Source organism: Camelus dromedarius, chromosome X (assembly GCF_036321535.1).
Source record: "Camelus dromedarius isolate mCamDro1 chromosome X, mCamDro1.pat, whole genome shotgun sequence".
Classification (NCBI taxonomy): Eukaryota; Metazoa; Chordata; class Mammalia; order Artiodactyla; family Camelidae; genus Camelus; species Camelus dromedarius.
In genome coordinates, this window is record NC_087472.1 from 90,719,714 (window position 1) to 90,741,955 (window position 22,242).

At 40.3% G+C, this 22,242-nt stretch overlaps 1 protein-coding gene across 14 annotated transcripts in view; it reads left to right on the top strand.

The window, feature by feature from the left end:
• The window catches only part of DMD (dystrophin), a 1,947,932-nt gene that overhangs the window by 1,798,242 nt on the left and 127,448 nt on the right, over positions 1-22,242 (top strand). For 9 of the 14 annotated variants that reach the window (XM_064483309.1, XM_031445593.2, XM_064483311.1 and 6 more), the window contains one exon: positions 16,174-16,235. In XM_064483309.1, the coding sequence (XP_064339379.1) occupies positions 16,174-16,235 (62 nt within the window). Of the gene's footprint in view, positions 1-10,309; positions 10,477-16,173; positions 16,236-22,242 lie in introns of those variants that run through there. The other 5 variants (XM_031445595.2, XM_031445596.2, XM_031445594.2 and 2 more) reach the window with 2 other exon arrangements.

Below are 22,242 nucleotides of genomic sequence, written 5' to 3' on the forward strand. Positions count from 1 at the left end.
CTCCAGCCCTTACCGGGGAAGAAAACTTCAAACTCTCTGCTCTTAGCTTACTTCCAAATCTTAGTCTAGAGAAATTTTATTTAAGCATAATTGTCCGATAGGCATACAGTCCCTCCATTTCTCTATGCAGTAGAGGTTTCTAGCTTTCATCTTTTTTGTCCAATCCACGGTAAAAATTGCATTTTTATATACCATCCCAGTGCAAACACACACACACACACACACACACACACACACACACACAAACTCGTATCTATATCTACAAATATCTATTTGTATAATGGAAAGAAGGGTTTCACAAAACATTGCTTATACTTACTAGAGAATTCATTTTCGTATTTTCTCTTCTTTTTCATTAAAAACAACTTTAGTGGTGACACACTATATAGATTTCATGACCTATTAATGGCTCATGACCTGCGATTTGGAAAAACACTGTACCATGTTTAGCCCTCCTGTTGGTCTGGCCATCAGAAAACTGCATTATTGGACCACTTTGCCTTGACCTCCATAAGATTGCATCATACCCCTAGCTTATGTTGAGGGACACTGTAAAGACAACTACTGAAGGTATCTTGTTGAAGACTGACATCATGCAGTGTCTCGCATCTGAAAATCCATGCAGTAATTTTATTTAGATCTAAGAGCAGGATTTAGATTTTGCTTTGTTTAAAAAATTGTGTTCTTTTCCCCTTATCAATAATCCAAGTAATGGAATTGATCATATTTCCTTTTATAGTTTTCTTTTTGTTTTTGGCCTCCAGGAAGCCCACAGTGAAATTATGTCCCCTTTAAAAAACTTTTTCTTGAAATCTATTGACAGGTCTTAATTAGTCTTAATTATACATAACAATTAATTTTTCACAGTTTGAACACACCCATTTAACCAGCATCCAGATCAAAAAAATAGAATATTACCAGCCCCCAGAAGCCCCCTTGTGCCCTCTTCTAATCATTACCCACCCTCTAAAGGTAGCCACTGTCTTGACTTTGAACACCATAAATTCATCTGGCCTGTTTTTGTACTTTATATAAGTGGAATCATACAGCATGTACTCTCTTGTGCCTGGCTTTTTAAAACTTAGATTCATCCCTATTGTATGACGTTATTCATTCTCATTGCTGTATAATATTCCATTGTGTAAATATGCTAAAATTTATAATCTACTGTTGATGGACATTTGGTATGAAGAATGATGCTATAAACATCCTAAAAGTGTCTTTTGGAGAATATATGTATACCTCCGTTTTGGAAATATATCAAGAAGTGGAATTTTCTGGGTCATAGGAAATGCATGTGTTCAGCTTTTGCACATTCTGCCAGTTTTCCAACGTGGTTGTACCAATTTACATTCCTATCAGCAAAGCATGAGCGTTCTATTCGTTCCACATCCTTCCCAACACTTTGTATTGTTGGTCTTCCTCATTCTGGTTGGTGTGCATAGCTAAATCTACTGGGTACATCAAGCCCTATGGCCTTCAAATCTGAGTTCTAATTTTTCCTCTCTTCATATTTTATTCTGTTTCCTTAATCCTGAATTTTATCTATTAATTTATGAAATTTATACATTCCTAGAAGTTGCCCTAGAACCTCTGTGGAACAGTATGAGGTATAAATGCATACATAGTATATACACAAATATGAATCCTTAGCTAATGGTGCTATTATCAAAAATCCTAGTCTTCCCTTTCTTCCAGTCCTTACCTCCAATTGGTTGAAAAGCAGCATTGATTCTGTCCTATAATCTGTCTTGAATTCAACTTTTCCACCAATTCCCAGGGCTACTTTCTTGGTTCAGGCCTTCATCCTCTCTTAACTATTGTTATAGTCTCCTTGGCATACATTCCCATTCTGATGCTTATTTCTTCCCACCCTAAGTTTAATTCTGTTTAAAAAGAAAAATATTCAAAAGTATAAGCAATGCCAATTTTTTCTTCTCTATCCACCATTTGAGAAGGGGCTTCTAAAGGATAAGAGTAATTCAAGCTATGAGGACCTAGATTTCCACATTAGAGACCTGATATTAACTCAAGAATGTACAAGATTTTCTAATGGAGACGGGGATATTTTTGCATATTAGCCTTCCGGAGATAGAAAACCCAATATTGGCCCAATACGTTTTTGAACTCCAAAAAATCATAATCTGATTTCATAGCACAGCAGTATGTTAACATTAAAAAGAAAATCTATGCCTTAGTAAATTATTAATGTGAGACATTAGCTCACAGAGTCAACTTAAAAAACTTGCTTCAGCTCTTCTTACACTAACAAAGACATGCATGGAACCTGGTGATTTAAGCCTAGTTTGCTCTTAATTAAAATGTATGTTCTCTAATCCTAAGAGGTCAAACTAACTACCTTTACCTTGCTTCTTTTTTCATGTCCCTGTTTGTGTATTTGTAATCTGTCTTATACTGTGCTGCATCACGTATGAGTTTATCTCCTCCCCTCCACTAGATTGTAAGCTCCTTCAGGTCAAGGCCATATTTGGGTCCCTCTGATAGAGGAACTTGATTACAGTGTTGAAATAGTAAAATATTTCCATCTCCATCCTCCAAACACTTCCCCGGTTTTACTGATAGTAATGAAAAATGAGAAGGGTTTGACTGATAAGCAAGACATATGTAAATGCTCCAGAAATACACCACGATTGCAGTCATTTAAAGAAATGCATTTGGTGAATATTTAATAGTGAAACAGTCTAGGTGTGGCACATAAAAAAGATTTCTTGGGAATTTTCGGATTAATTAAAATTCCTTGCATTCATATTTCCCTTTTATCTTCAAAAATGCCTTGACAAAAATAAACTAGAGCTAAAGTATAAGATTCAGCCTTTGCTAAGTCATTAGTTGCTTAGATCGGTTTTTAACCTCCATGTCTCCCTTTTTGGATTTTTGGTTCTGCAGGGAGTTTCTCCCACATCCTGGCTGTTCAAGGCCCGCACCAGGACTTCTCCATCAGGACGCAGGGAATCTTCCTCGCCCACTGTCCCCCAGAAAATCAGTATTCACTTGTTCGGTTACTACTCAAGGGTTCTGCTCTCTACCGCCTTTTAACGTGTGTGAATACTATTGATATTTTCACCCCAGCCCCAAAGAGTAATAGCAAATGGTGTAAACTTCACTCCTATATCAGGCTTGTGGTTAGTGATTTCTCTTGGAAAAAAATCTTATTTTACCCACTTGCTTCCATCTTAAATGTAAAAAACAAAAGAAAGATTCCCTTTGCAAATCACTAAAGAGAAAAGACAAACTCTTAGACCTCTCGTTTTCCCTCATACAACAGTCTAAAAATGGAAAGTTAGAGTAACTGTGCTGAATTTATTTTGTGCTGTGTTCCTAACAGACTTCCTGGACGTATTGGGTTTGCCTTTAAGGAATCATACCTGCACAACAGGCTACTTTGCATGAACATAGCATCCCCCAGCCTTCAAATCTCTTTCATAGCCATTATGTCCTTTGACCGACAGTCTGGGCCCTCCTCCCCACCTCCCTGAGCAGTAGTATCCGAATTTTACAGACGAGTCAACAGAGCTCCAGGGGGGTTAAGTGACTGGTCTCCAAGGGTTAAATGACTGGCCTTTAAGGGCCAGAATTGGTCTGGAGCTCTGTCTTGCTTGCCTCAATGCCTCTGCCAGAATATACAGCTACGCTTGCAGAAGATTAAGAAGCTGCTTTTGATTCTGGTAGATTATCATCTCAAAGGGGCAAAAAAAAAAAAAACCTGGTGTCTTCATTCAGTAGCATTTGAATATTAAATTTTCCTTATCTGTTTCAACTTAGGAAGACTTCCTTGTTCGCTTAATTGACTGCTGATTCCTTTGTTTACTTTTTTCCAGTCTCAAGAACCAAGTCATAAGTATTAAAAATGGTTACATTAGCACTTAACTATTTTATGAAATTCGAGTATTTCAGAAAGGGGTAATTTAAGCAGGAATGTATGTAGAATTTTGCATTTTTAATTAAAAAGCCTCCGAATGAAATGAACCTCTGACAGTAACAGATGACTACTTCTAAAAGCTGCATTACTATTTGATATATGTTCAGTATTTTCTTGTGGATAATAAGTTCTGTGACTTGTTTCAAGAAAGTGACAGGACTAAAACAATTAAAAAAGACAAAGCTGCTCTTTTTTAATCATATGCTCATAAATAAAACTGGGTTGTGAATTATTTCCAGAGAAGCAATTGACAAAGTATAAGTAAATCACTCTAAGAACTAAAGCTGTCTTGCTTTTTTTAATGTTCAAAGCAAACCACTATCCTAGTCCAATGATGAATTTCCTTTGACAAATAAATATTTACAAAGTATGAAATATAGACTTTGTGTACTTCCTAAGGCCAAAGCATAGTGTTTAAATTAAAATTTAATATTTTTCTTCTCCTCAAATACACAAAAATAAGAACATAACTTAAAAATAATTCTCTTGCAGCAGACTGTCCATTAATCATCCTTTAGATAATATCGGCTTTGTGAATGTTCAGGTAGAAAGAAAAACTGTAGTTTCTAGATTGATCAAAAATCCGAGAGTATTTATGGATTTGAAGAAAACAATAAAATCTGGCAAAACAGAATTTTCTGTAACTCCCATTAAGTCAAGAAGGACGTATCTTTCAACTGCGTCCCACTTTCCTATAAAAAAAAGTCTTCATGTGGTAAAGAGCTTGATTGGGTAGATCAAAGGGTTAATTTACTTATGATTTGAGAAAAGACTGAGACTTCCCTTATTTTTTTTTAACTGTGGTGTGTGGGAGGAAGGTAGAAGGAGGCCCCAGAATGAATTCACTAATTGGGGTTTTCACCTGCTGTGAGTCTAATCGAATACAAAGCCTTATTTGTAGCTGAAGAGGAAGGCCGATTATGCAGAGTGTCAGAATTTCTGCCTAGTTTTGAAATTCCTGTTATTTGGCACCACCATTTGGGAAAGGCAGACAAATAATTACAGCTTTGAGCTGTTGTTAAGGTGGACCCGGAACGCTGTATTCAGATCTGCTTGAACCACCTTAACCAGTATCCATTTAGAGCAGGAGGTGGTGTGCTTCCTAGACCCGGGTAGCAGTATTGCTGGCAGGCTAATAGGTACGAGGAATTCTTTCCCGGGAAGCCACCGCCAGGCCTGTGAGGTTAATGAAGTGTGGCTTTATTGTAGTGAAGATGCTAAACTTCACGTCTTTTTAGATGTTCGGTTTGATATAGGTGGATCCGTGAAGCTTTGAAAAATCTTACTAAAAGAACACGGCATGAGAGTGAAGGCGCGTTCGACTTTATCTGGAACCTGTTTGGTGAAATCTCTGGTTTAGATGGTAGCTGGCTCAGAGAACTTTCCTCAGCCTGGCTCACTCTGCCTCCCTGCAGGGGAAGGGCCTGGAAAAATAGGCTTTTGTGTGGGTGTGAAGTGTTCCGTGTCTGAATGTAGAGGCCTCTTCCTTTACTAGTTTAATGAGAACTGACTGGATATTCTTATATCCAGGAGATGTTGGTTTCAGATCGATCTGAAGGGATTGTTAGACATTTTAATTAGTACACCATGGTATTTGCCCCAACTATGACTCACCATCACTGTAAGCGTTTGGTAGACGACTGATTCACTGTTCATGGCTAATACTTGTACTAGGCAAAGAGAAACACGGAATCCTTGTGTGTTTACTGGATACCCAGACTTTGAAATTTTACTATAAAATATGTGTTATGCTTCAATGAAGCTATACCTATATTCCAAATGGACTTTTATAAAGTGATACAGGTTATACTTCAGATTGGTTAGGGAACAAAAGGCAGTTCAGATGGAGACTCTTGGAGCGAGAGGGAAGCGGGACCCTAGGGGGTGGGGAAGTCCCTCAGGGCCATCCCCAGGTAAGTGCCCGCTGCAAACCATTCCCTGTCCTTTCCTTTCCCTTGCTGCTCTTCCTTTTACACTGGTAAAATCAGGCTACCATTGAAAGCGCAAGCAGCCTAAAAGGAGAAGGATGTGTGTATGTGTGAGGCAGGAGCAGCCTGGCCTCTGTCCTTGACCCTTCACGCCCTCCATAGATGGGCTCCTTCAACGACGTGCCCTCCCACACCAGCATTTCAAATCGATAGCTCCAATCCAAACATCTTCCCTCTGAGTTCTAGACTTAGATTCCCAACTGCCTTTCACATCACACTGCCACCTTAAAGTCATCAGGCTCAGGACTGAATTTATCATCTGTCCCTTGACCCTCTTTTGCCTAAATGTGCCCCTCTTCTGAAATTCCTGGCTTTGTGAATATTACTTATCCAGTCTTGGGAGTCACCCTCAAATGGTAATCCTCAAGCTGCTGCATATTAGAATCACCTGGGGAGCCTTAACTGTCCCAGTGCCCAAGGCCAATTAAATCAGAATTTCAGGGTGGTGAGACCTAGGCATCCAATTTTTTCAGCGCTTCCCAGGTGATTCCAGTGGTGGCCAAGCTTGAGGCCTATTGCCGTAGGCCTTCCCTCTCTTTAATTCATACATCCAACCAGTCAAGACTCCTGTCATGTTTACGTGATTGCATTCTCCACTCTGCCAGCGCCATCGTTCAGCTCCTCACCATCCTGCAGTCACCTTGTATCTGGTGTCCTAAATCCAGACTCTTCTGATCCAGCCCCACGCCACTGCCCGAGTAATTTTTCTAAAAGACAGATCTGACAGAGCCACACTCATGCTTAAATTCCTTCTTTAAAGAGCTTCCCCGTACCTTTCAGGATACAGGTCAAACTCTGGAACATCACACTAGGTCCTTCTCCATTTGTCCGCCTCTCTGATCTTTATCTTGACGTTCTCTCCCAAAGATCAAGCAGAGCACAGAAGCTCTTAGAAAGAGTAAGCTGTTTGTGGCCTATTTACCTTCATTCCTGCTGTTAGCACCACTCATAATTATTGACTTGCCTTTACCCTTCAATAAGCCGGAAGCTCCTTTTGAGTTTACAGAGGAAGCTTCTAGAAATAACTATCTAGTTAACTAGACTAGTCTCCTTTTCAGCTCCAACAGGTGGAGTTTTCTTTCTCCTCCATTAGTGGTCCCCACTCAGCAATCAATCTAGTGCCCCAGAGAGTGGCTTTGACTAGGTGGGTCCCTGTTTGGTCACGGTCCTAGGAGCAATGGATGGAACATTCAAAAGTGGTACTTGAAGAGAGTGTGATGAAAAGGTTATTTACAAAAATCTGGGTAGTGTAGGGGAAGGAACAAGGGCAAGGGGAGAGAATGGTTTCAGGAACCTGGAGCATGCTGTGGGTGTAGAAATGACTGCCCAACAATACTTGTGGCTGGGAATAAAGAAACTCCGCCACTGCCAGGCTCGAGACCAACAGGAGAGAGCCTGGGGAATAAATACCCCAACATCTCTCTCCTCCTGTCCTTTCATCTCCTGCTTTTTGCCTTTCACCATTGCCTCTCATTGGCTGAAAGCAAAGGGAGCCAAAGGGCAAGAGAGCCTGACTGATGCCATCCACAAAGATCCAACCTCCTGGGCCACAGACTGGAGTAGAGACAGGCAGAGAATAGAGCTGGAGGGGAGGATGGGCGAATATCCAGCACTGTCCCTTAGATCAGAGAGATCCTCATTTTTCTAAAGTACCTACAACATTTAAGTGGTTCAAAGACTGGAGTTTGGGGTATGGAAAAATTTATGAGGTTGCCTTCCTAGAACTTAGCCTATCTCGTCCCCTCCTTACCTCTATTTCTAGCACCTTTACTCTCCTCTGCTGTCAGCCAGCAGTGAGATCACTTATGAACACACGAGGAAAAAAGACAGATCTTCCCCCACAGTAAAAGAAGCCACTTTTCCAGGGCAGCATAACAGAGTGGCTAAGAGCACGGGCCTTGAGGCCAGACTCCCTAGTTCCCGTCCTTGCTCTGCCACATTCTAGCTGTGGTGTTGGGGACAAGTAGCTCATGGTAGGTTTTAAAGGCAGAATTTCCACTTAAGTTTTTTCTGGTGGCAGAGCCCCATGCTCCTTTCAAGTCTGTGGTTCACATCAAAACAGTAATAATAATAGTAATAATAACAATAATGAGAAGGAGGAGAAGAGCTACTACAAACAAGCAATTAATGTGGTATCATACATGGCATCACTATATAATTTATATGTGAAATGAAGATATATAAATTATGTTCTTTTCTTAATGTCTTTCCCTAATAAGCAAACTTCAGTCTGACTGGAATTAACAGCAGAACACTTGCTATGATGCCCATGTCACTTCTTACCAATACCCTCAGTATTTAATTTCAAAAACAACATCAAGATTTCGGAACAGGCCTTCAAGTGCCTATAACTCCAGTCTAAAAAAGAACTTAAAAAAGTATTTTTGAGGATTGCCATCTGTCAAATTTAAGAAAAAAATTTGAATAGCGATTTCTTTTTTTCCATTCTTTTTTGTTTATTTGTTTGTTCCTAGTTGTTCTCTAGTTGGGCACTGAGAAAACAGACTTGAACATTTATATTTTAGAGAAACATCAGAAGTCCTGAATCTCGAGCTGGTAGTTTTAAAATGTAAAACAAACAAACAAACAAACAAAAACAAGAAAGGACGAGAAGGACAATGTGTTCTATCACACTGGTGTTGCAAACCTTTAGTTGCTCGATTTCTAAGATTTACAAATGCCCCCATGCTGTGAGGTTTATATGTTTTTCATTGGAATAAACATAAACAGTATTTAAATGATTTGCTACATTGACACAGACATTATGTCACTGATTAACTGCAAAGACCACCACTTCCTCATCACAGAACACTAGTCTTTCTCCCCCAGTCAAAGATCCGGGCGGACCATGACTCTCCAGTTAGACCAGAGGACAGCCTAACCCAAAGCCTAGTGTGGCCCCGTCAGACCTTAAAAGCAGCTGCCTCCATAACTCATTGACTCAAAATGGCTAAAAGATAGCTCTAGTAAGTCTCAATTTATCAGGCAAAATGTCAGAAGTGCCCCCATTTGCTTTAAAATAGCAACACCAATCATACCTGCGTGCCCGTGTCTTTAGTGATAACGTTTACATTTGTATTTGGTTGGTCAAGGGTCGTGAAGAAACTTGGCACTCCCTTTCCTTTCGGTTCCTGTACTTTATTTTTGCCTATTTTGCCGTGCTGTAGCAGACGGTAAAGGGAGATTGATGTCTAGAGCCCTTTTGGCTCTAACATTCTCTGGGAAAAATAATGTTGAGGGGGAAAAAAAAAGAGAGACTATTTAAAAAGAAAAAGGGGAACAGGTTTCAAACTGTAAACTGAAGTGGAATGAATCAACCAGAACAGAGAGTGAAAAGAAAATGGTTGAAAGAAGATAAAAAGAAAGGCAGGCCAAGCAAATAAATGGACAAAAAGGGACAGTGAAACCACTAAGGCAGTTTATCTAATAATACCCTTTGAACACTAATCGAAGATATTGTGTGAAGGTTGTGAAAAATTCTTTTGTTAATGAAGGCTTTCTTTTCTTCGGAATATTTCCAAGCTTGTGAGAATTTTGCATAGTTAACGTGTGTTGTCATATTGCAAACTGTACCATTAGAAATATTTGAACTGTCCAGGCCCTGTAACTTTTCCAATAGATAGTTCCACTGAAAATGGTTTCCTTTCAGATTTCTCTAAAGAATACTAAAAGACCAAACCATGCCACACCATTGGTGGTTTTGTCTGTTTGTTTTTTAAGAGTCTTTACCAGTGGTTCTCACAGTTCAGTGTGCTCAGAGTTTCTGATTCAATAGCTCTGGGCAGGGGCCTGGGAATTTTCATTTCTACAAAGTTCCCAAGCAATGCTGTTACTGCTGGTACCAGGACTACACAATGAGAACCACTGCCACCTACAAGTACAAGTACAAATGCTTCTCTAAAAGTCCATTTAGCCCAGAATGAGTGGAACCTGAATTTCACGACCTTACACCCTCACCACTTTAATCTTCAACTGAGAGCAGGTGGAAAGAGGGGCGAGGGAAGAATGATGCTTGTGATTTTTCTCCTTAATTCTCTAAAAAGAAAACTCAGAGCCCACACACTTAATTATCTGCGATGAGGTTATTTGCACCTAGGTCATTTATTGAGTCAACAAGTAGTCTTGCTGCAGGTTTTCAGGGGGTGCTGGCAGGGTGGAGTGTGGCTTCCAGGTTCCCGGGACTACCTTAAATCCCCTCCGCCGTCTTTCTTTCTTTTTCTTTTCTCTCTCCTTTCCGTTTTGAAAGCCCCGACCGCCCCGGGTCTCGGGGAGTCCGCGTTCCCTGGGCGCGAGGTGGGGGCGGAGCCCGGCCTGGCCCCGCCCCGTCTGCCCGCAGCGCCCCCTCCCTGCACGCCCGCACGCCCGCCCGTCCGTCCGCTATAGCCCGCTCCGGCTCCTCCGCAGTGCTTTCGGCTGCGAGCCTGGGCGGCGGCGGCGGCGGCGACGCTCGACTTTCGGGGAGCCCGGCGGCTCTGGGAAGCTCACTCCTCCGCTCGCGCCCTCATCCGACCGCGGATCCCTAGCAGCCATGAGGGAACAGCTCAAAGGGTAAGTGCAACGCGGCGCCCCGGTATCGCCGCAATCCGTTGCACTTGTGGCGCGAGCAGGGTGCGAGCCGAGGCGGCCAAAACTTGGACCCGCGCGGCGGCTGGACCCCGGGCGCCGGGCGGCCAGGCGTCGAGGAACCTCCCCCGCAGGTCCCCGGGGCGCCACTGCAGGTGCGCCCCCGGGGCTTCCCCTGGGCGCCCGGCTCGCCGGGAGCCCCTTCCCCCGGCTGTGGGACGGGCTCGGAGAGAAAAAGCTGATTTCTCGCCGTACCCTGAGGGGACAGCGCGTTCCCCACGCCGGGATTAGGGCCGCAGGAGCTTTTTGCTCCATTCCGGGCTGTCTGTGTGGACAGGAGCTAGACAGGCTGTTCCTAAATCGTCTCCCCACCTCGCAGAAGGAAGGAGCGCGGGCGGCTTTACCTTCTATTGCACTGCGAGTGCCAAAAGGTCAACTTTCTGCCTGATTTCTTCCGAGGATTCCAACTGACATTTCCCTCGCTACATTTTCTACTGTGTTCGTCCCATGCCCCAAGACTGGCAGAAATCAGGAAAGAAAGAAAAAGCAATTAAAACCCAGAAGTCAAGGACTAGACATAGAGGATTGACGGTGCTTTTTTTCTTTGCCCTCTGGGGTTGAGTGTGGAGTCATTTCTGGGCGTCCTTTTCTCGCATTTCTCCAGGTGTCTGTGCTCGTCTTTAAAAAAAGTTTGTCATTCTCAGTGCGATCCTAGCAGTGAAAGGGGTAGGACACTGTTTATCTCCGTTAAATTGGAAGTTAAGTTGGAAGCTTAAATTGAAAGCATTTAGTTGCCTAAGGGAGACATATTATTAATTATAAAAAAAAATGTTAACATTGAAAAAATACGTCCAATTTAAGTGAGGAACCAAAGTCTTTTTGTGAAATTCACATTCTTGGCCAACAAGCTCTTCCTAGTCTCAGCTTCTTTACCCTGTCACCTCTCCGTGTCACCCCAATGGCCCTTTTACTTTTGCCTAGATGTTTTATTTCCTTGTACTAAGTCCCCTCTTTGGAGGATACAGTTGCTGTTGGAGAAGCAGAGGAGCAAACGAAACAACACGGTTATATGAAAGGTCTCTGACCCTTGATCACCGTGGAATTGGTTTCAGTCATCATTGTTTGATCTTAGATTGGACACGACCCTGAAGTAAAATTGCTTTGGCCGAAGTTGAGGGTGGGTGGGAGTTAAGCCCTGAAAAGCAAACAGAACCGGGGACAAGTAACAGCTGGAACAATCACCGAGGCAATCATCTTTGCCCTGGCTTGAGCCAGACAGAATAAAATGTTAAATACCCCAGGGACAAGGAATGGGGACTAGAGTAGGATTTCTGGTGCTTAGATTGACACCCATCCTCCTGAACTCCCTCCCCACAGTAGCAGAAACTTTTAAATATATATTCCCACTCCCACCCTGCCAGTATTCCAGCAGTGCAAGCCAAGTTCAACAGTCAGCATGCAAATGCCAAGGTTTCTCTAGAAAAGGAGTCTGATCCCCAGATTAAAGGGAAATGATTTTGTGTGTGTGGATCAATGGGCTTCAGATTATATATGAAGCCAAACTCTAATCCTCTGCAAATCGCAAGGGAATGCTACCTTTTTATATCGCTCGCTGCATAACGATTAGTTTCCTCCCTGGGAAGTAGTGGAAAGATATTTTTTAAAAAGGCAACTGTTTGGAATATTTTCAGTACCAAGTAACAGTGGTAGCAGAAGAAATCTTATTTTAATTAGGCAGCTGCCATTTTCCCGGGGAGAATGATAGAAATTTGTTACTTTTTATAAGTGTTTAATATTTGTTTTTAAGATGCTAAAAAAGCAATTCCAATAAGTCTAATATTCCAGCACTGACAGCAGGAACAGCTCTGAGGCGGTTGTAATAACCTTGCACACTACTCGAAACTAAAGAAGGTGAGAGAAAATTTAAATTGTGTTGTAGGAAATTAGGTCAGCCCTGTGCTCAGTGGAGTAATGTTTTAATTTCTTATTATTGACAAGTAGGAGTTGCCAGGGTCTTTTGTCACATCCGTGATTTTGTATTTTAATTTGTTTCAGCTTCCAATCACAGCCTCAAATAAAAGGGAAAAGAGAGATTAATGTAGCTTGTACACATCTTTAAAAAAAAGAGAGAGAGAAATCCAAGTTTGAAGGCTGTTCAGAGAGGCATATCTGATGCCAAGTTTTGGAACCAGCAGGGCCAAAATCAGTAACATTTTTTTTTTAAAAAGATTTAAAGGGTGTTTTGAGGATTATTCATGAAGCTGGTTTCTGTGTTAACGTACATGTAGAATTTTGATCTATGTTGAACAGCATTGTTCTCAGGAAGATTAAATAGAGGTGTAACCATTAACTTGTGCACAGGTTTTGGAATTTCCTTTCTGGTCGGACATGGTATATGGGGAGTCCGTTTCCGACGTGAAAAGTGAAATATGGAAAAGAGACAATTACCAAAACCAGTACCACCCACCCTCCCACCACCACCTCCCCCACATAGCAGATTTTTCTGTATTGTCTGTATATTCCAGATAAACCTGAGCTGCTTCTCATGGAGTTACTGAGAATTTGCTCCTGTTTTTGAAGATAAGCACAGAGTCAGAAATATAGTTGTAAAACCTGTATTGATCACAGACCAACAAATTGGTGTGTCCCGTAAGGTAGAACTTAGCTCTGAGTTATGCAAATTTGTGTTTACTGTTTTCTCCTGTTCATATCATGTTTCCTATCCACTGGGGGTTAAATATGTCTCACTAGGGTTTTGGAGTCATCAGAGATTGAAAATACCCACATACAGTGAAGTGAATATTTGGTTGATTATCTAGTTACCCCCAAAGCTGAAGTCATTTCAGCTATGTTGCCAGTTGTTTTCAGCATTAAATGATGGAAAGATTATTTTTCTACTTTGGGGGATTAGTCACACCCTTTATTCTTTTTTTCTTTCCACTTGTGCTCACTTCTTTCACTTAGGGCTGGATTGTAATTGAAGTGAAACTGAGTCTGCAAAGGTGAAACATAAATCTGTTTTTCTAGGTATTTTGCATTGCTTAAAAATAAAAAGGTTTGTGTGTTGGAGGGGAAGAAGGTCAAAGAAGATTGGCCTTTGGATTTGTTTGAGTTCATTTGTCTAGGTTACTCAGATCCCTCAGAATCACAAATAATTGGGAGAAAAAATGAGTACCTAGACAGGACCGGTAACTAGTAGCACACGAGTGGGGCATAGATGTGGGGGCTTAGAATTTCTTCCATCTTCCAGTAAAGGAAATTTTCATCTAACCATGGACTGATGGATTAAATAATAATTTCCAAAATCCTTTTGAGAATTTTTAACCACTGGAGGAAATCCCTTAAAAAGGTAGACATGTAGGTATATCAGCTGTCATGAAGTCTTTATTTTGGAGGGAGGGGGCTACATGAAGTTCTCATTCAGTCTATGTGGGATTCTCCTATCACTCGTGTGTGTAAGTTTCTCTTTTCTTTTGGGATTTTATTTGGTAGAAGTCATTTCTAGCCTGTGTTCCTCCGATTTGAAGTCCATTACCGATGGTGGCTTTTCAGACTGGTTCTCTCTGTCTCTGTCAGGTCAGGTTTATCAGCTCAGACAGATGTTTTTCTGCCCATCAACTTAAGATGCTACAGTCCTCACACATGTCGCAGAGACGGGAAGATATTATTACGCAGTGTGTGTGATAAGAGCCTGTACATGTGGACACACGTGCTTTCCCCCTCTTCTCCCTTCCTCTCTCCCTGGTACTCACATATGCATGGCCTTTGGAAATGGCAGAGGCCTAAATGCAGGGTAGTCTCAATAGGAGGTAACCTTTCCTTGCTGGGCACTTGTGTACGGACTTGATAGTCTCCAAGCTAAAAAACGCTGGAGAATAAGCAACACTTTTTCCATGAAGCTGCAAGCTGCAGCCTCCTTGTGCTGTGCATATCAAGTACCAGTCCCGCCCACCCCTTCTCCAGATCATAAACCAACGTGAACATGGGGCTTCCTAAAACCCCCTCAAGCATGGGCTGCATCTTTTGCTTTTCTTGCTCTGTAAGACCTGGATGTCACTCTGGTACATTCCCTCCACGGAGAAGCCCTGGTAGTGCTCCTCAAACTCGAATTGTCTCTGCAGAAAAGTCAAACAGAAACGAATAGGTTTGGAAGAGAGTGAAACACTTTCTTGTAAATTTCTTCCAGTAGCCTTCATTCAATTACTGAATGGTAAATATCAGAGGGCTAGTCTCTGAAGTTGTAAGTGTGGGGAATTTCCACGTGTTTTTGTGACATTTGTGATTGTGTTATATTTATCAAACCACAAATAAATGTTTCTTCTTTTGGCTTATTTTCCTTAAAAGAGAGAATACACATTGAGTGTTGCTTTTGCCCTCTCTGAAGGATTTTAGGCGTTGCTTACTTACCACAGTTGGATCCACGTCTATATTATAATCAACTAATAAAAGCTTTGCTTTTAGTGGGAAGCAATTTGAGGGCCACATAATAACAAAAATGACCACATGTTTTAAGCCAGGAGGTGTCAGTCACTTATCTGTATCACCCCATCCTTTAACGCCCCCAGGTGAGCAGGCTGGCCCCAAATTTCACAGCGAGTAGGGTGCAGAGCCAGAATCCAGTCCTAAGATTTAAAACCTATGCTGAGGTCACTTGACATTGTTACCTCCCCAAACGCCTCTTTCTGTGTGAGGCGTCTGTACTTTCTGCTCCCCTTGAAGTGTCTACATTTAAGCTCGCTCTCCTGTCTCCGTCCTCTCTCTCCCCTCACAGGTGATGGATAGGCCCTGCTTATGAGTACTGAAATATCCTTCAACGCTGCATTTTACTGCATCAAAGCCCAGTCATGTAATCCCCAAAAACTGGAAATATGATGCTGTGGTGATTTATGTAGATGGGCCAAAGTAAGGAAAAGTATATGTAGTTATCTCTCCCGGGTTTATTCACATAATGGAATGAGGAACAAAGGTGTTCTGTTCTTTTTGTGGCAGGCACTGATAGCCAGCAACCACACTTAGCTAAACTTCAAGAAATGGAAGAGAAATGTGAATGCTTCATTCAAGCCCAAGTAAATGTAGGAAAATGTGTAGTGGTGTTACAGAGTGCTGAGTTAAAAAGACATTCTAAAAGTAATGGGAAGAGGAAAGGTATGATCTACGAGTCGGGCAATGGATATACCTTAAGCTGAAGTGAAATATAGCCATCATGGAGATGAAATCTGGATGTGGGGAAGAAAGAGTAATGGAGAAGTATCAGGGACAGTGAAAGCTGAGGCAAAGCAAGGAGACTTGTTTATTAAACTAATGTTCAGTATCTCTTTGACAGGCTTGGATAACACTTGTCAGTGTCCTTTCTGTATGTTCTGAATTGGACAGGTGAAAAAAATCCTGATTTTCTATGATTTGATTACGTAACAAGGTCATCTTATTAAAACAGAAGTGCAACCGACTTGTGGGTGCAAAAAAGAAACAAATACTGCTTACCAAGTAATGATCATACTGCTTTGCCCTTTGAAAGCAAAAGTAGAGGCCTCTCTGCTTGTAAGATAAACATTCATCACTACAGAGTGGAAGTCCTTTGACTTAAAGATGCCAAATGATTCAAAAGCATACTCTGCTTTTTTTCTCTTTTTCTCTACTACTCATTCTAAATTCTAAAGTCTCTCTTTGTGTTTTATGTTTTAGCCACGAGACCCAAACAACTTGCTGGGACCATCCCAAAATGACAGAGCTCTACCAGTCTCTAGGTAAGAACACGGCCATGTTTCCTCCAGTGAAATGACAGATGACTCTTAGGATAAAGTAGTTTGTAGCGCGCAAGTCATTTGTTGCCTAAATATATCACTAGATTGTTTAAGAGGTGAAAACAGCGACACCTTTCTATTCCAAAGTAACGATCAGGTTTCTTTTTTTCAGAGGTTCTTAAAAATAAGTTTCAGGATTTCACTGGTTCCTGAAAATTCAGTATATCTGAGAGGGCCGAAAAAGGTCTTTGTAGTTTTCTTTGCTTCCTAAAAGGATGGAAAAAGTACTTGAAATTTACCAAAAAAGATTTTTCCCCACGAAGAAGGAAAACTATTTCAAGTTGTTCTTATTGATTTCTTCCTTGTGAAACCAAGAAAACACTTTTGCCAAACCACAAATGTTGTGTAAGGGAATTTTCTGCCGTCACTCCAGTGCTCATAATTATAAGCCTGTCAGGTTATTAGGATGTACTGTTAAGTGATTTCTCTCTACTATGGCTTGTTTTGTGTTTGTGTGAGAGCCTGACAGCCCCCCTCTATAACTTGGAATTTTTTGAACAGATGCATGGCCTTCACAGAAGGGGATAACACCAGTCTTTTTAATGCTTGATGAAAGTCTACTCTATACCACTTTTGATCTCTTGGGAATAATCTGAAATGAATTCTCTGAGTTGCTGTTGTTTTAATAAAAAAAAATCGTTGCTTCTCTACTAAAAAATTTTTACGTCTTTTTTTCGTGAATGGACAGATTTACAGACTAAAATGCACGAGGTGAACTCTAGGTTTAAAATTATGTGACAAAACCCATGGTAATCAGGGCACTCAAACATAAATTCTCGATATGTATACGTATGTGTGTGTCTGTATGTAACTATTACTGCCTTTCTGTCATAGGTTCCCCTTGGTTAATGAATTGTAGCTATAGAGACACAAAGAAATAGGGTAGGAGATATTAACCCCCCAAAATTGTTTTCCTAAACTTTTTCTACTTATAAATGATAGAAGTTCCTTCTAGAAAATCTGAAAAATACAAATGAAAAATACAAAAGAAAAAAAAGTCACTTCTACACAGAGATATCCAATATAATTCAAGTAATAGTATGTCATTTCAGTCTAGCAGTAAGAGTGTGTGTGTGTGCACAAATGTACATACACACTTTAGAATTTTTAAAGAAAATTCGGATTAGCTAATCTTCAAGTGCTACGTTTTCCCCTGTTACAGAATGTTTCTGGCTTTTAATGCTGCACTGTTTAGACCACAGGTGAAAAATTTGAATGCTTATCTTTTGGCCAATGAGAGAATGAGGCTTCATAGAAAGTGGGCAGCAGCTATGCTGGGGGAGCTGGTAGTCCTAGCTCAGTGCTCTCAATACATTGGGTTTTTTGAGAGAAACTAGAAATCTGTCAATAAAGAGCTAATTTAATCTTATCCGTGGGCCTCCTGTTTGTAACCTCTTGTTTACACAGATTCAACCCACTTGTAATTTTTTCCACTCTCATCAGTGATCTCTAGTTTTAATATTTTAATTTGCTTTTATTTAAAAATTATGGTTATCATAGAATTAATACTTGTTCATATTTTTTAAAGTTTAAAAATAGAGACAAGCTAACAAAAACGAAGAAAAGACAAATCATCCGCAACCCACCTCTTAGAGTTAACTAATGTTTAATAATCTAGTGTATCCTCAAAAATTTCTTTCTATACATACATTTTTATAGAAGTTGGATTGTTCTGTTTTATAATCAGCTTTTTTTCACCTAAAGCTAATGTACCATGGTCATCTTTCCATTTCATTGCATTGTATACTCTACCAGCTTACTTTTAATTGCTCTGTAATAAGAAATCACAAACATGGTTGATAAAAAGCTAATTATGAACTATCAATAAGTGTTTGCACTTTCAGTAGGAATGAAATATGCTTTTTATCATCATAGGTCAAATGTGGTGGTAAACTCAGAGCTGGTAACCTGGCATAATTTCTAACCTTGGGCAAACCACCTGACTTTGGAAGATAATGGAATTTTACAGTTGCAGGGAAATTTAGAGCTCATTTATTAACAGACTTTTTCTTTGATGAAGTCAACTCTAATTGTGATAATTTGCATATAATAAAATGCAGCCATCATAAATATTTGGTCAATTCTACCCCCCTTTGAAATAGTATTTTTTATTATCCTAATAACAAACACCTTGGAAATGAACTAGGTGTTGAAATTTATTTTTCGGCTGTCAGAAGTTAAATTTCCAATATTTTTGTTAGAGTCACAGAATTCTTGGGCTAACTTTTATTCAAATGGTGACACATCAAGAAACATTTTCCATTTATTGAGAGCCTGTTGTTTACGCTGTGTGTGGAACGTGTATGTACGCAACCATCGGGCTTGGTAGATGGTATCAACAGCCTTGTTTCACAGGGCAGTGAAGTAAGGTGCAGAGAAACCCTTATCAGGGCTATGCAGCCTTAGGTATGGCTCTACACTGGGATTTACCCCAGGTCTTCTGTTAGTGTTTGTACTTATCTCATTGATTTTATTAACTTAGTAAAGTATGTCCATGTAGGTTACCATGCACCTGTTACAAATATGTACAAATTGACAGTTTTGCCTATGGATAGATGGTTACTTGAATGGTATTTCTGGAGCAAACCACTGCATTTCTAGAAATACTGTGTTGGATTCCTGGACAGTGGACACTCTACTGTTCATAGGCACACATGGAATGATTGATTTAGTAGTTTGTTACATGTCTACATCCCTCAGATAACCTACAAGATTAAATACCATTTCTGCCCTTCCCACCTCCAAATTACAGTGTTTCACAGTTGAAATAAAAGTGTGACATACTGAAAAGAGCCCTTGAATTTCTTTTCTATCTTTCTGTATTGGCTTATATTTTTCCTCGGGAGGTATCCCTTCAGGTCCAAGTTGCCATTTTGAGCTGGATGAAATGGTGGGAAGCCTTCAGCTGCATTTAGTTCATGAAAGGTATCATGAAAGGAAAATCAGTATTACAGTCTGATGTGTTCAGAGTTTTAGACCACACTTAGGGCCCTCTCTTAATAGAACCTTGTCTGTGGTGACACATTGAAAATACCAAGAAGTTGCTACTGCCCAGCATACCCTCAACTCCAGACATGTCTCTCCTATAGCAGCTACGGTGGTTCACAGTATGGGTGAAATGTTACACGTGCCTAAGTGTGCCCACTTCTGAGGAGATTTCCATTCTCTACGTTGCCAAAATCTCCAGCCAGCCTATTTAGTACACGCTGTTTTCGTCCTTGTTTCCAAAAGCATTCAAGTGTTCGCCCCGACCTGTGGTGCAAACCTCATAATATTATAAACCAAAATCATTTTGTAATGGCTGAAACAGTAGCACTTGAGCATTAACTGATGGAAAGCTGTGATATTACTCGAAATGTTAATATTGGAGTTCTTTGGTTAATAGAGTTCTAGGTGATTGTCATTCTTCTTTTCCTGACTTTCTGCGATGAATTTATATTATTTACAATTAGCTATGTAGCCAAAAAGTTTCATCAGCACTCCCTACCCCATGCCTTAGTGTCCCTGCAGCTGTAATTCATTAACCAATAAGAACCTGTGTCAGAAAAGCAGCACCCACACAACCTACACCACACATACATACACCCGTACAGAATTTATGTTTAAGCCCTGCTTCCCGTAAACTTTATCAGGTAAGTTTAAACACAAAGAGATCAATCTCATGTGTTGTTAGTCTCTAAATATGTCCATTCACCAAAAAAAAAAAAAACTGACCTAAAAATTTTAGTGGTAAAGAAGACAAAATTAACTTTTTTGATTAAAAAAATATAAAAGAATTCTTTTCAGGTTCTCAACAGATCTAAAATGGCTTTTTTTGAGTGAGCTTTCATCAAATGTTAAAAATATTCGATTTTCCCTTGATATTTAGGCTGTGTACCCATTAAAAAATCTCAAGTTATGAGGGGAAAAGTTGTCAGGCTCCCACACAAACACAAAACAAAGCGTAGTAAAGAAATAATTTAAACATTCACAATGACGACCTGACAGTCGTTAGGAATTTGAGCATTGGAACGTCTCCAGAAAATTTTTTACGCAACATTAACGATTTGGCAAAAGCATTGTCTTGTTTGCACAGAGAAGAAATCAATAAGAACAACTCAAAAACAGCTTTCTTTCAGTATTTGCTCTGACTGCCCCCGAGGTGGGGTGAGTGGTATACAGAAAACGAAATTTCCTGTGCCGACTTTTGCATGGACTTCAGTATCCTTATCCTTAGAATGAAGGCTATTGGACAGAAGTGTCAAAGAATTTTTGTTCGTTTTTCTCTTACTTTGGGCTGAAGTGGAGCGGATTGTTTTCAGAACTTGCTGTGATCATAATTTTTCAAGAAGTACCTTTGGCTGACTCTGCAGACAAATGGATTTGTGAAAGTTTAATCATTCCTATTTTTAAAGATGTACATTTTGGACAAAAAAAAAAAAAAAACAACAGGCAGAAGATCCTGCCATGCATACCTGTCTTACAGACAGAGTGAGACAAGCTGTTATCAAGTGGGGAGGCTCTCTGGAAATATACCTGTCGGGCCATCTATTTGATGTTGAGAAGGCATATTCTTCATCTTTTCTTAGAAGTAATAATGTGCTCCATTCGTGAGGTGAATTTCAGGTTTCTATTAGCATCTTTACAAACGTAATGGCAAGATTGTTGTTCCAGTCAGTTATCGTGATGATTTAAAACCTAAAGCTTTTTAAGGCTTCAAAATGTGTTTAAAAATCAGTAGATGTTAGATGGTAATGTGCTCTGGAATTTATTTTGAAGTAGTAATATAATATTGATTTACATGAAGTGCCATTATGTGGTAAGAAGCCTGTCGTTTTCTCACTATTTATGTCTAGGTTCTTAAGATCATCACTGAAATTTTAAGTAAACATTTTTCAAAAAAGCACCCCCCCACACACACATATAATATGTGCTGCTTAAAAATGCTTTGAAAAATATTTCTTAGTCTGTCTCCTTGGGGGTATATTAATTATAAATAAATAAGATCTTTATGTGGTCCCCTCCATGGCTTCTTTCGGACCAACAGTGTGAGGTGGTTACAAGAGGGGTACCAGCAGTACACCACAGGAATAGCAGTTTGCAGAGGAGATAGAGATTTAAAAAAATAGGATGATGTGAAGAGAGAATCAGTAAGCTTCAGAAGGTTAACTGACTTCATTCCAAACCATTTACTAAAATCCAGATGTGCCGGATAATCTGACATTTCTTATCCCAGTTTCCTTTTCCTTCTTTGAAGCCCCTTCACCCCTGGTTTTTTCTTTAGAGGTTTGGTTCCCCTTTCTTCCTACAAATCTGACATTCTCCAGAAAGATGTAGCCCCTCTTATCTGTTGCCCAAATTTTGGAGTCCAGCTGTTCATGATGCTCACCCAAGTGATGCCAGGGCTCTCGGTTTTCCTAAATGAACTGAAGAATGTTTTAGGAATTCTTACGAAAAGTGATCTTAAAAATCCTTGTGATTTGAAGGCAGTCCATCAGCACGTGGCCCCTAGGCTCACGTCTGTTGCCTAAGAAGAGCTTCAGAATGTTAGAATGAGGACTCAGTTTTAGAGTCTGATGGTTCTGATGGGTCTGAGGCTGATGTGATTCTTCTAGGAAGTTAAGAGAACCACTCAAGTCAAGAGGCTAAGAGCTTCCAGATACATCAGTATCGTTATTAATAAGTAATTGCAGCTGCCTGGATAGAGTTAGAAACACTGCCATAGAAATCCTGTACCGCTTTCTTCGGTTTGCAAGGAGGAAGGAAAAGAAGTTAGCTTATTCGCCCTCTCTTTCGATAGGCTTTCTCCATTCCATGAAGTGTTCCCTCCTGAGGGTGCTCCTCAATTAGGAATGATGACGGGACTCTGAATGACTATGAATTCCTTCTGCATTGGGAGCATCTCCTAATGCTTTTCTCAGCAGATTTTGTAAACTTAACTGTTCCCAGCCAAGCTCCTCAATATTTACCA